The sequence below is a fragment of the Dreissena polymorpha genome, chromosome 1 (genome assembly GCF_020536995.1).
Source record: "Dreissena polymorpha isolate Duluth1 chromosome 1, UMN_Dpol_1.0, whole genome shotgun sequence".
Classification (NCBI taxonomy): domain Eukaryota; kingdom Metazoa; phylum Mollusca; class Bivalvia; order Myida; family Dreissenidae; genus Dreissena; species Dreissena polymorpha.
In genome coordinates this window covers 194,159,316-194,174,133 of record NC_068355.1, presented here as the reverse complement: position 1 = coordinate 194,174,133, position 14,818 = coordinate 194,159,316, and the positions used below count along the sequence as shown (strand labels likewise).

At 34.8% G+C, this 14,818-nt stretch overlaps 1 protein-coding gene across 1 annotated transcript in view; it reads left to right on the top strand.

The window, feature by feature from the left end:
• Positions 1-4,671: 4,671 nt before the first annotated feature.
• The window catches only part of LOC127865445 (uncharacterized), a 45,950-nt gene continuing 35,803 nt past the window's right edge, over positions 4,672-14,818 (top strand). Inside the window, exons 1-2 of the mRNA XM_052405334.1 lie at positions 4,672-4,704; positions 5,044-5,163. Of these exons, the coding sequence (XP_052261294.1) occupies positions 4,672-4,704; positions 5,044-5,163 (153 nt within the window). The remainder of the gene's footprint in view (positions 4,705-5,043; positions 5,164-14,818) is intronic.

Here is a 14,818-nt window from a genome sequence, read left to right as displayed (position 1 = left end):
TTATGCTCGTAAACCATTTCGCTTCCTCCTAGCGAAACTAAAATATGTATTCGGGATTTAAATATTTCAAAAATAAGGAATATTAAAGCAATCTTAAAACAACGCAAATTCAATGATTGTCATGTCGTCGATCACTAACGCAACTTTTAACGTTTGACTTTTAATCAGGAAAATAACGTTTTAGTAAGCGAGCCGCAGATCTTAGTTGGTGTTTTTTTTAGTAATGTTTGACGATCATTTAACCAATAAAAAGTAATCGACCTCAAATTAATGCGGATGATCCCGATAATCAATGTGTTGTTTTGTCGATGAGAACATTGACAGTTCGTTCGCATATAATTGTTTTCCAGTAATTTCAATCGGTCATTTTCAAAATTACCAGAGTAAAAGGTGGGAGCAGTGGATTAATGGTAGGACGCTGGCTTAGAGATCGAGAGGTCCAAATCCCGCCCTGACCACTGGAAATTTCCTGAGCAAGAAATTTATTCCATATTTGCTCCTCTCCACCCAGGTGTATAAATGTGCTGTGGCTGCACACTGCGCCGAATGTTGACGGACGACTTATGGCCCAGTGATCGGGGGGGGGGGGGGGGGGGGGGTGAAAGTGAAGCGCCTCTGAACGCACATATTGTATGAAAAGGGCGCTATATAAATGTGGTTAAAAGGTGTCCGTACGCAACATGTTCTGTGTTGAGATTTAGTTGTACGTTCTTTAAATTTCATTTAACATACATGTAAATATGATTACGTAGCTAACTGTCCAAATATCGAACAAAGTAACTGCACAATGCTTTTTCCATTATAATGCGACAACTTTTATTGACGAAATCATATAATTTAATTGAGGGAATAATACTTTTATTATTTGTGTAGTCGTGTGTAAGAAAACGGAAGGTTTCAGTATGGCGCCGCTAAAACATGCCTCAAATATTCAGACAATATTTCGTCGTTAGACATACACAAGAACAAACTATTTCTTTGTAAGACAAAAAAGCTATAAAAAAATCTGTGCGGAACTTCGTTATCTTTTGGAAACACGGCATTGTGTGGGGACGAGTTTTACCCGTAGTGTATTTTGTTATGTTTATATCTTTAGCCTTATATGACGCGTGAGACTCTTTCCGATGGTACAATTTAGGTTAAGAATACTTAGTCATTGCGGCGGAATATGATTGATATTTGGTTGAAAATGATATACTACTGTAGAGCTTTCTGATATAATTAAGGAACTATGTTGTAACTTATGTGCTCCATCCATTTGCGAGTTATATTTGATCGTTTCTTGTAAAGGTATACCGCAAATAATAGTCTTCATTTTTTATTATAAATCAAACATGAGTATTCGATTATGGGTGTACTAGTAATCGCTAATTTTTCTGAATGTTCACAGGTTGACCGCTATTACAAAAAGCTAGACTATTGAGTGACGCCGCTTTAATGAAATTTTGCGTTTACACAAAGTGGATTCTAAAAGACAATTTTGTGTAGGCGGAAAGTGTCGTCCATGACTAGAATATGCGGACTGCACAGTCTAATCTTGGACGATAATTTACCCACATGCATGCAGCCCAAGTGTCGTCCATGACTAGAATATGCGGACTGCACTGTCTAATCTGGGACAATAATCTACCCACATGCATGCAGCCCAAGTGTCGTCCCTGACTAGAAGGTGCGGACTGCACAGTCTAATCTGGGACGATAATTTACCCACATGCATGCAGCCCAAGTGGCGTCCCTGACTAGAATATGCGGACTGCACTGTCTAATCAAGGGACGATAATTAACCTACATGCATGTAGCCCAAGTGTCGTCCCTGACTAGAAGGTGCGGATTTCACAGTGTAATCTGGGACGATAATTGACCCACATGCATGAAGCCCATGTTTTCCAGAACGAGGCTCTATCATGTACTGTGAACGGAACAGATCACCAAAGGATCAATTGCATGCACGTGGACAATTATTTATGGCATACACGCATATAATCAATTAATAAAATCGCATCTATAATGATCAACGGTAAATCGTCCTCAATGTCCCTTAATAACACTTGTTTCGGTCTCCGAAAAAAACCACCAAATATTGATAAAACAGTTTCCAAAGAACACAGACAATAAGAGAAAATGTTACGCCACTTCAATATACGTTTTATGAGCAGTCTTTAAACGACGTCAAGAACTATTATTGCGTAAGTCATATTAGTTCAGAAACATGAGTTGTGTGTCCAAATTAAGCAATAAGGTAAACGATCTTCCAAAGCAATACCTTAATTATGAATATTTAAAAATACACATTAATGTTATTAGTGTTCCTGATAAAAATGGAAACTTGAAAAACATTATTCAAATTTTTTTTTTATTAAATAAAATAATCTTAGATGCCGGTTCATAAAAAAGTTAAATGATTTGAATAACATACACGTATACAAATGAGAAGCGTTCTGGGAAAACTGGGCTTAAAGCGTAAAGTGTCATCCTAGATACGCCTGTGAAGTCCGCACCTAATTATCAGGGACGACACTTTCATCTTTTAATGATTTTTTATCGTTTAAGGAGGTGTCTTCCAAATTTAATATCCAGTTTAGACGGAAAGTGTCGTTCCTGATTAGACTTAGACACTTACGCACATGTATAAAGCCTAGTTATCCCACAGCGCTGCTAAACTTACAACACGGCATATTCCCACTCCTGAGAAAATGGACAAATGCACTCCCATAGAGGAATTTTAAAGTCCAATGCCTTATCAACGAGGAAATGTAAGTTTTAGTAAATTTACAAAAAAGAAACATCGATATAATGTAATAAGAAATCTTTATTACAAACATGAGAAGAAGTGTTTAATGGCATCTGATACTTGTTTTACTAAATTGATTTAAATTTTGAAATTCCCATTATTTTCTTGAATTTATGGAAAAATATGTGAGTGTTTTAATGAAACTATGCTTTCGTCCCTGTACCAAACTAAAGCTGTGTACGCGGCCCGCTAGGCTCACTCGGTAACTCTACTTGTCCGTATAGCGAGAGATTAGTGATACATTGTCCACATTCCGGTCTAGTGACACTTACGATGTCTTTGCGGTTCCTGATACGGATTGTGTTAATCACATAAAAACGTTACAAGTTTGCGCTAACTTACAATTTATATGTATGCTTTTGAATCTGATCCACTTTAAATTACATAAAGCAGTAGCATCATGCTGTTTTCATATGGCCCGGCATCTGATATTGTTTTATATTCATGTATTAAGGAACATGTTCTAACATTCAGTCTAAACTTTCGTCAAAAATATTTGGGAGAAAAACGTTTAAAATAAGGTTTTAAAATACCATACAATTGCGCTGATTGGATGTTGGCATAAACTGCTTGAAATACCCGTTTACTGTATATTTTTACCCCGCTGCGTATGCATATGCATATAAACACGTCCAAACCAAAGTACTGCACACACATATAATTTTAATTATTTATGTATCATAACTGAACGAATTACCTTTTTGAAATGGATACAAACCTGACCAATGCATAAACTTGATTAATATTGTTTCACAAAGGGTGTATTTATTGCTAAAAGACCATAACGGACATATGTCAGTTGTTGTGTTTGGGGAGTTATTATTATCCGCTTGTTCACACTGAGTACAATGAAATACTTCTTAAAGTTAATTTATAAATATATTTCACACCAATTGTACCCGAAGTATCCCCGAGCACTAATAATTAATTTACTGACTAAACTTGCAAAAGTTAGTTTAAATGTTGATTACAGTTGCAATTTCCAGCTTCTCGGTATTAAAGTGTTTGCTGAAATACATTCAATGGTGACCACCAAACGACATTGGCCTTTAACGGGGATTGAAACCGGGTCGCCTACGTGAGAGGCTCGTGTATGGGCCGCTGCGTTAAACGGACATCTCTCTTGGTGAAGAACCAATAGTGCACTATGTCGCGGGAAATATTTCTAAGTTTATCTTATTGGTGGCGTCTTTGCAACAGCAGCCCGGTAGAACGCAACGATACACCGATGAGACGCAGACGCTGGGTTTCCGCGGAACGGCACAAAAATGGTATTTGGATCGCTTGAGACTACGACAATCTTATTGCATTCCGTCCATTGGGGTTCAGTAATAGACTGTCCCGCCTATGGCGTACTTATGCCTTATGGGCTGTTTATGGAATATAATAAATTAATCAACACCTTTAAGACCAATGTTTTTGACTTCAGAAATGTTTGATATTTCACGGAGAAGAAAAGCAACAATGCATCATAAAGTCAGACTTACATATAACAATTTTGCGGTCAAGACAGATCACACAATATACACAATAGTTGAAAATAGTTCAGGAGCCGATTGTCCGGATGACAAATTAATCGGGAGCCGATTTTTTTAACGAGAAGCTGATTGTCTGAAACATACCCTTTTCCAATTGCATCCAGCTTCCATTCTCCCTTACCCCCCCCCCCCTTCCCCACCCTTCCAAAAAGTGTTTTGTTTCAATACCTTTTACCTCGCATTGTTATATGATCGTGCACTTTTTTTATTAATTATAATATTTACCTACATTAATCTATTCTTCTTTTTTTCAAGATTTTTATAGATGCTAACAATTCCAAAATGAGCGTTTTCGCGTTTAAAAAATCCAAATTTTTACTTAAATTCTTTTGTCAAATTGAAATGCCCTGGCAGGCGACAGTCAGGGTGGAGTTAGTCTGTACACTAGGTTCATGGTATAATTGTATCATCGAGATCAATTTGTATACAAGGTAAAAAAAAGTATATAATTATGGCCCTTTCCGTTCACTTAAAACCCTTTCTGCGGATATGGGCCCTCTGCGCTCTTCAGTCATATCCATCGCGACATTATGAAGGGAGCAAAAGTGCCTCTTGTTCAGTGAATTTATGTGATTATTCAGCAACCGATAAGAACATTTTATTTAATTTTGCTGTATCGCAATTCGGCATGGCAACGATGATATCGCCGAATTGGAATAAGGAATTTTTTTACATTTTTGGTACGAAATTCGGAGGAACGAATTGATCTAAAAGAAGCTATTTTCACAACTCGATGCAGTAAACAACCGACCCGTAAACAACGCGGGAATATTTTATGTATTTCCAATAAACGACCATAAAGCTCAATTCTGCAACAGCAACGATGAAAGTGTGGTAGGCCCTTTTAATAATAAATCCATAGTGTTTTTTACCATATATTTAATTATAAATCATGACATTTTACCACATAATTACACTGATCATTCGCCCCACGACAGGTTCGATCCCGTTTGCATGGCCGAAGCTACACAACTTGGTTAGTGTTAATACTGTTTGATATGTGCAGACGTGCACACCAGATTAAATTTGAAAACAGATTTATATTGCAGATTGTGTTTTAGTTATGAACTGTTCTGGTTGTTTATTTTGCGGCTCGGTGCATTATAGAGCTAATAGTAACAAAGACAGGCCAAATTTTCTCTTTCATCAAACTATCAAGTGTTATAAGTTTTCTGGTAATATTGAGCTACACCTTAATGTAATACAATTACAAGGTGGCAGGTTGCCACCAGTAAAACAAGATGGATAGGGTATGACATCACATTTTCAGGCTACTTTAGAATATGCTGACATTGTTACTAATAGAAGCCTATCAATCTGCGTCGAGTCAACACATTGAGTGTGCTCAGATGCTATTATTTGCGTAAAAGTTAATTTTATCTTCTATTTATGTACGTCCATAAAATGTCTGCGTGTTCTTATACCTTGTTCTACTAACCATTGTAAAACTAATAAGCCCCTCCCCTCAAAAACAAAAAACATTAACAACAGCATCCAGAAAACGCCCAAATCTGCTTATATACGGTTGAATTCTGAAAAAATCCCCGATGGATGCCTATTTATCTGCGCCCAGTTAACATTCACATACGATTATATGGTCTTAATTGTATTATAGGCTAATGAAACCTCATCAATCTGCATCGAGTGGATACATTAAGGTTTTTTATACGGTATCAATTGCATTAAATAACTTATAAACTCTATTTATCTTTGTCCAAAGAATATTGGCATGTTCTTATGCAGATTTAATAGCGTCAAGACAACGATCACATCGTGCTTTTAAATCGGGTTTCATAAATGAAGGACCCCTTTAAAGCAGCAACCAGCTTTCAATCTCATTTGCTTATAAGGTCTATTTTACATTATAGAAGTTATGTACCATTAAAATTAATGGAGCTATATTGTTTTATTAGGGTTTATTTATTAGAGCATTGTACTCACGCTCATAAAGCAGAAAAACAAATTGCATACAAATGCAAGTCATAAAAATTCATTTAATAACATAATGTTTATACACTTACAGTACATTTGATACTTTATAAATTTTACTTCTTCTAAAGAAACAGTCGCTATTTTCGCCACTTATTATTACAGCAGACTTCGAATAATATTAGGGAATGATGCCTTTTTTATCATATCCCAACAGTTATGAAGTTAAGAGAAACATGAATATCGAGTGACAATACATGTTATAATAATATAGTATTAAGTGGATTTGTAATGTACCATATATTTGAACAAAATTAAAAATAGGAAACAATATAGGTGATGTAATTGAGGTATCTTCGTTTATAATAAATTTTATTTTAGGTATTAAGTTACAATTGTTTTAATACACAATGGGCTGTTATATTAGAAATCAATAAGCAGCTCTTTCTGACAAAAAAATGTTTATATTTGCACATGTAAAAGCCAACAAAAGCTATACCAGGGGACAAAAAATCCACTCGTCCGCTCGTATTGACGAGTGAAATCTTGAAAGGACGAGTGAATTTCCCTAAAGCTCTCGTCCTACAGGACGAGTGAAAAAAAACTGATGTTAAAATATGTATTTTCTGACCAGTAAGACTCTTTTTCATTAAATAAAATCATTTCTTTAAGCATATCTATTCCGAAAGTAGAACGATAATGAACCGGAAATCGTAATTGTAAATTTCATACAGCAGGTGCGCGTTGTTATGCGAGACTGTGTCCCGAGTAAATATTGGCTTTTTGGTGTAAACTTTGCGCGTCCATGTTGACAGGGAACCATCTGACTTCATTCACTGTTAGTATTGATTTTTTTAAAGAATTATTTTACTGCAAAGTACGGTTTTAAACCAGTCTGAATTTCATCTGAAAAATGTCTGACATACAAGCGTTCTTTAAAGGGGGCAGGAGCGATGTTCAACCATCCGAAATGGAAAGCACGCAAGCATTAGAAAATTGAAAAAACAAATTTGTCTTCATTTATTTATTTTGTGTTCCTCATAAATAAAGTAAGTTAACATTTCTTCTGTGATTAGCTGGCAAGAATAACTAAGTAAGCAGCATTTTAGCAGTGATTTAGGAAACATTGTTAGTAGTGCTGCAACAATATACCGGTATATCGGTATATATTGCAATACACAATCCGGATATTGTATTGCGATACGAGTTTCATCATACCGGTACCAAAATACTACAAAAAATCATCCACATTTCGTCCAGAAAAGCCATCCGAAATAATGATATCAAGGTAAACAAAACAAATTGGTGTTTAGTAAAAATAAATTGATATGTTAAAAAAGCATTCTTAAAAATTTATTATATTTAGTATCGTTGTTTCATGGGAGTCCGCAAGATCTTCTTTTGCATGTCATACTGTTAAATTCAAGATGAATCTTGTGAAAATGCGAAAAAAAACACACAATTAATTACATAATAAAAATGTAAATTTATGTTGTTATAAACAGAAGTAATAATGATTAATTTTTTTTTTAGATAACAGCATTCTGATAAGTTACACGACCTGCTTTTAAACATCCACAATTCTGTTTCTGGTTATTATTCTTCTTGTCGGCTTTATAAAAGTTCTCAGAATGGCAGACGAAACAAACGCCGAGTTTGACTTTATAGAAAATATGACAATACTAATCTTTCATAACAAAATGCTTTGTAAAGCCAAAAAAGAGTAAATTGTGTTTATATAGCATTTTGTAAAAAAAGGCTAGAATTGCCAATAGGATATAACTAGAACCTAAAATTCAAAGGTTGGGTTTGGTGATTAGCTGGCGAGTTATAATTCAGGTACAAGTTAGCAATATATTGCAATATATTGCAATACGGGTTTTTGAACTGACAATATATTGCAATACGGTTTTGGGCGTATTGTTGCAGCACTAATTGTTAGTCATATCAGTCCTTTGCAATCTTTCTTTCACACATATTTGAAGGACAAGTGCATGTGTTTGCAGGACGAGTGAAAATTTTAATGCACTTACCCTGCAGGACGAGTGCCATTTATAAATATTTTTGTCCCCTGTATACAGTCTTATTTTAAAATGTATTCGTTTAAAGTGGATAGTCGTACTTTTAATGAACAAGATAACATTTTATATGATGAATACCTTGACGAAAAACAGCCGTATGTATACAATAATTAAAAAAATCTCACATTAAACGGTTCAGTTTATCAAGAATGTTATTGTCAATGACTTTATGTCATCTTATCATCTTCCGTTTTTATTTTCAAATAATACAAATATTGTTACAAACAAAACATGCATATTACAACAACACAGCGTTTTTTTTCTTTTTTGACAGGGTCCAAACGGCCCTGTTCCCAATCGGAACCGGACCTGGTCCCAAAATCGCCGACGGACCCTTCCCAATTTAGAAAAGGTCTTATCCCAAATAGTTTATATAAAAACGGCCTCGTATCGATTCAAAAATACCAAATAGACTATCTTTTTTGTCTCAAAACAACTTCAGAAGTTAGTAAACAAGTATGAAAAGGAAATGGTTGTTGTTGTAGTTGTTGTTGTTCTTTTAGAATGAGGCCGACGCAACTTCCGATAGGTGGAGCCACCTAGTTACCAAGTTGACTGTTCCCGGGCGGGCATACATAATGCGGCATTATTGAATGCTGGCGGGGAAACAGTCAACCAAATAAGGCAATAGTAGTAAAATTGACCTTGTTTTGTACGCTTCGATAACAATGTTTCACATGTTCGTGACAGTTGTTTATTGAACGTTCTCGTTAAATACAGATTCAATATACAAAATAAAACCCTTATCCGAAAAGAATGATAGATATTTCGAAATGCCGACTTTGACAAAATATTTTCCCGGGTTTTGGTTTTATTCGTAGCAACGTCTTTACGTAGTAAACAAACCCAAATATGGAAATCCGAAATCTTGTTTTACTCTTCAAATACTCGCGGCGAAGTTAAAAAGTCAACTACTTCCGACGATTTTGCACACTCGCATCATGGTTTTTATATAAATAGCCAGAAAATGAGTCACAATTCAAAATACTACTTGAAGAAGGTGAACAAAACGAAATCAGCCAAGCATAAATTTAGCCACCTAAATTTCTGTTTTCCATTATAACAATGGTCATCTGCTGGTCCTTTTAATTTAGACAAGTTATCTCAAATTGCCACACAAAGTAATTTTTCAATTGGGCTTTATGCCATTTTAAACAATTTTCAGTAATATTGCGGCAATACCCATTAATTCTATCTGGAAAACCAGTTCTTAATTTTTTTTTAAAATAAACTGGTATTTGTTATACAGACTTATGATCTACCCTATCCCAGAATGCCATTGATAGTGTATAAAAGCATTGTTTACTACATAAAATAGATTCCAGTTGATGTATTTGTATGATTTTTGATATTTTCCAATTTGATGGATTTCACGACGCGAAAATTCCCAATTTGAAGGATTTCGCGACTCAAAAATTCCCAATTTCTAGGGGACAGGACCTGTACCCAAACAGGTGAAAAACAACGCAACATTTATTCAGCAATTAAGTTCATACAACCTTTCAGTATATATGCATTATACAATTTATAAGTTATGTTAGAAGATAGAGGTTGGACGATATATAGTGTTATGAACTGGTTAACATGGTAAGTTTTGAAGGGAATAAATAATAGCTTCTAATATTGCAACTGCACATCTAAAATTTACTAATTTTCTTATAAGACATACGCTTAGAAGAATTTGCAGTAAGGGGAGGAGCATATTGATACTAATTTTTCCATACAATAATTATTTACGTGAAATATATATCAAATAGATTAATTAAAATCATTAAATGAACTTAATTTGAGATTGCATTTTACTGGTTTGTGTTAATGACATGCTATTTGCGAAAAAGTAAATCAAGGAGTGTTTTTTTTACCAATAGGTAATGATTGGATGGCCCGTCCAAAGGGGAAAAACGCGTTTTTTTTAAGGAAAAGGGGAAAATTCAAAATTCACTCTTATATGATGCTATGATATTTATCATATGAATACACGTGTATGTATGAATGTAATATTCACAGCTGAATTTCTCTGTCCTTTTTCTTAAATATACATCAATGATTTTTTCAACATTAGTTTCAGACAGTTTGGCTTTCATGCACAGTCTCCGAGTTTTCCTAGACATTTTGAGTCTAATTGGGATTTTTTAATCGATAAAATGGCAAATTTGAGCATTTTTTATCAATAAAATGGACCAAATTGGAATGTTTTTATCAACAAATATTGACACAATAAAGATACATCCAGGGTTTTTTTTTACTAAGAAAGTAACGCCGATATTCGGCGTCTTCCCCTACCAGAATTTTTCATCTAAAACTACTATTTCCCCTCCAAAAATATAATTTTTCACCAAATTATTATATTTTACCCTCAAAGAAATGTTTTTTTTCTTTTTGGAAGTCGACACTTATCCAATTTGTACCATGTACAACAATCTCGCTCTCTCTCTCTCTCTCTCCCATCGGACACTCAAATCTGGGAATCCCAGTGATTCTATATATAGCTCTTAAATTACGTCATGGAAACCAGGCAACTAATCGTATTAATCATGTGACTATTTTACTGGATTCCGGTCTTGCGCGAGAAGGGTGTTTCGTCAATTAATTACCGGAAACCAGTCGAATTTTCATCCAGGTTATGTGAAAGCCAAGATATAAACGTTAAAACAGAAAAAAGTCTCACAATTTGCGTTCATACACGAACAAAATAAAACGTTCGGACTCGGAAAATATTAATTGCGTTGACACATTTTTTAAGAATGAATCATCAAAAACCGTTGAAACCCAGCAGGATTCGGAGGTACATGTAATCAACATCGATTAATACTGTCCGGATTATTGTGAAATTGAAAGTAGACAATCGGCAGCTGCCGCACCTTTCCCTTCCAATACTGTAGCAGGTCTAGATCGTCAACCCATTCATCATGAAATTGAATTCACAATATTGACATCGTTCCCCGGCTCCAGTTGAAAACATTTCCCATTATTAGATCTACCCCTGCAACTTTATTTAGGACTTTGACTTTAATATCATACTTGTTCATGTGTTTAAGAACAAAAAGGTCAGAGACATGCCTCTTTTTCTAAAAAAAAAACCCTAAAGTCTGTAGGCGAGTTATAGACATTGAAATGAACAGTTTTTATTTTTTCCCCAAATATGTCTCTTTCGCGCTCGATTTTCCCCTTTTACCCAGCGTCCAGCGTCTTCCCCTTTTTAAAAAAAAAAAACCCTGACATCAGGCCTTTTCCTGGCCATTTTGGGAAAAAAATACAATTCATATGAAAATTTCACTGATTTGGGAAAAATTAATTTAATATAACTCTATAAAAATTCAAAATCATATTAATTTGTTATATACTTTGTTAGTTGTTTGTGAAATAAATTTGAGATATATTTATCATTAGAGAGTTCTTTCTAAAAAATAATTTTATTTTTTTTTAAACTTGACAGCGCTTTCGCTAGCTTTTAAAAGTTGGAAGTCCTGACTTCCAAACCATAAATTTTGGACGTCCCAAACATAAATTTTGAAGTCCCATTTGCTCGCATCAAAACGCAGGATTCTGCGTCTATTGAAATCCCTGGTAAGGCATTCTTAATGTATATATTTAGGACATGTATAGTATTCGAATAAACAGTAATAGATATACTAGATGTTCCATGCAGTTAGATTGTGTTTTGTTACAAAAGCTATCATAGGGATGATGATAATATACATGTAATGATGATAAATATGTGATGAAAAGGTGATACCGGTTCATATCTTAAATTACTTAAATGTGTTAAAAGACTTAAATGTGTTATGATGAAGTAGATTTTAATGAGCATTTATTGTTTTTACAAATAAACATAGCATAGTGATACAAAGAATAAAAGTGCTGAAAGGAACATGTTTTGTTTTTGAAAAAGTTAGTCAATATTGTTCGCATAAATTATTATGCCCCCCTTCGAAGAAGAGGGGGTAAATTGCTTTGCTCATGTCGGTTTGTCGGTCGGTCCGTCCGTCCACCAGGTGGTTGTCAGACGATAACTCAAGAACGCTTGGGCCTAGGATCATGAAACTTCATAGGTACATTGATCGTGACTCGCAGATGACCCCTATTGATTTTTAGGTCACTAGGTCAAAGGTCAAGGTCACGTTGACCCGAAATAGTAAAATGTTTTTTTAATGATAACTCAAGAACGCATACGCCTAGAATCATGAAACTTCATGGGTAGATTGATCATGACTCACAGATGACCCCTATTGATTTTGAGGTCACTAGGTCAAAGGTCAAGGTCACGGTGACCCGAAATAGTAAAATGGTTTCCGGATGATAACTCAAGAATGCATACGCCTAGGATCATGAAACTTCATGGGTAGATTGATCATGACTCGCAGATGACCCCTATTGATTTTGAGGTCACTAGGTCAAAGGTCAAGGTCACGGTGACCTGAAATAGTAAAATGGTTTTCGGATGATAACTCAAGAACGCATATGCCTAGGATCATGAAACTTCACAGGTAGATTGATCATGACTTGCAGATGACCCCTATTGATTTTGAGGTCACAAGGTCAAAGGTCAAGGTCACGGTGACCCGAAATAGTAAAATGATTTTCGGATGATAACTCAAGAATGCTTTTGCCTAGGATCATGACACTTCATAGGTACATTGATCGTGACCCACAGTTGACCCCTATTGATTTTCAGGTCACTAGTTTGTCATTATCTTTGTGTACCAATTCATTTAAATATGTTGTGTTATGTATCATGGTATTGTTATTTAATAATTAAAGCAGTATAAGTTAACTTTTCAAGATATTGTGTTACTCTTAGAGCATCTTTTTATCAAAAAAATGAACAATACAGACAAAAACACAATAAACGAGCTTCAAAATTGACCCCAGCATTTTTCAATTTGACTCTTCAAAATTTCAATCCAGGGGTCATTGACTCCTGGTTTCTAAAATCTATTGAAGTCCCTGGCCTTACCAGTAGTAGTTTAACTTTAATTATTCAAGTTTTCCTTGTTGTTATCTGGTTTAACAAACCTTATCAAATGTTTGTTACATCCAGTTAATGCTTTCTCCATTATTGAATCACCATTACTTGTAATTTGAATCGCCATTTGTTAATTTGAACACGGGTTCAATGTTAATTTACAATACGTCTGCCATTTACAATGTGGAAGGTCATGACGTAGCAATTTAATTCTACTCGGATAATTTATGTATCTCATCGAGGAAATGTGTTTTCTTAATGTTTATGTGTAGTATTATGACTTGTTAGTATAAAAAATGATCTGTGATTCCAGTTTATATAATATGGGCATAACTCGTAATTATCGGTGGATTAGCAAATTTCAGGTCACTAGGTCAAAGGTCAAGGTCAGGGTGACCCGAAATAGTAAAATGGTTTCTGGATGAGAACTCAAGAACGCTTATGCCGAGGATCATAGGTACATTTGTACATTGATTATGACAGATGGCAGATGACCCTTTTTGATTTTCAGGTCACTAGGTCAAAGGTCAAGTTACAGAGGCCTGAATCAGTAAAATGGTTTCTAACGTAATCACACAATGGCTGCCACTGCAACTGACAGCCCATTTGGGGGCATGTGTGTTTTACAAACAGCCCTTGTTAGGATTTTATCAGTCAATAGTGTGTATGCCCCGGCCTTGATTTATGTGTGAGGTATATATTGATTGACCAATCCGTCCATTTGTACTTTACTTCACATTAGCCTTAGTTGGCACTTATATTTTTCACTAATGCTTATTTCTGGATTTATCCTTATTGTCATTATTCAAGCTTTTGGCATTGCATTTAAACCACTTCTGGGACATTCATCAACAATCTTTGACTAATACAACATGGGTGACATTTGTACCAAAAAAAAGAACAAAGAGGAAAAAATGATCAAAGTTTAAAAAAAAAATAGAATAGATTAATTACAGTACAGCCAACGTGGAACAAACATATTTTGCGATCCGCGGCGGCAATGCGCAACGAGTTGATGCCGAGTCGGCCGTTGAAGCATTTCGCAGCAAAGCTTCGCATCTTTCCGCCGAGACATGCCGAGGCAAGCCGCGATCCGCTACATGACGCCGAGTCCATGCGCATCTTCAAATCAAAATCTTTTTTAAATGATAAGTTAGTCAAAGAAATTTAAAAGAACAATTATAATTATATTTAAAATCATAATTTAATGCGCACAGATTCAAAATAGATAAATTAGTTAATAAAAAAACATGCTGTTGTTTTATTTTAAGTGATTGCATTCTCGTTTCTAAAGAAATTGCTGTCATCCGGATATAAATAATTATTATTTTAAAAGAATGCAAATAAAAAAAAATCGAATTAATTAAAACAAAATACGATTATCACAGGCATGTATTAATAAAATTCCAATAATCATTTGCCATTGTCATTTATAGAATCGGCTTAAATACTTTAAGTTACTTTGTGTGCGTTTATTGCACTGTATGATTATTGTCTTTATATTAAAATGATC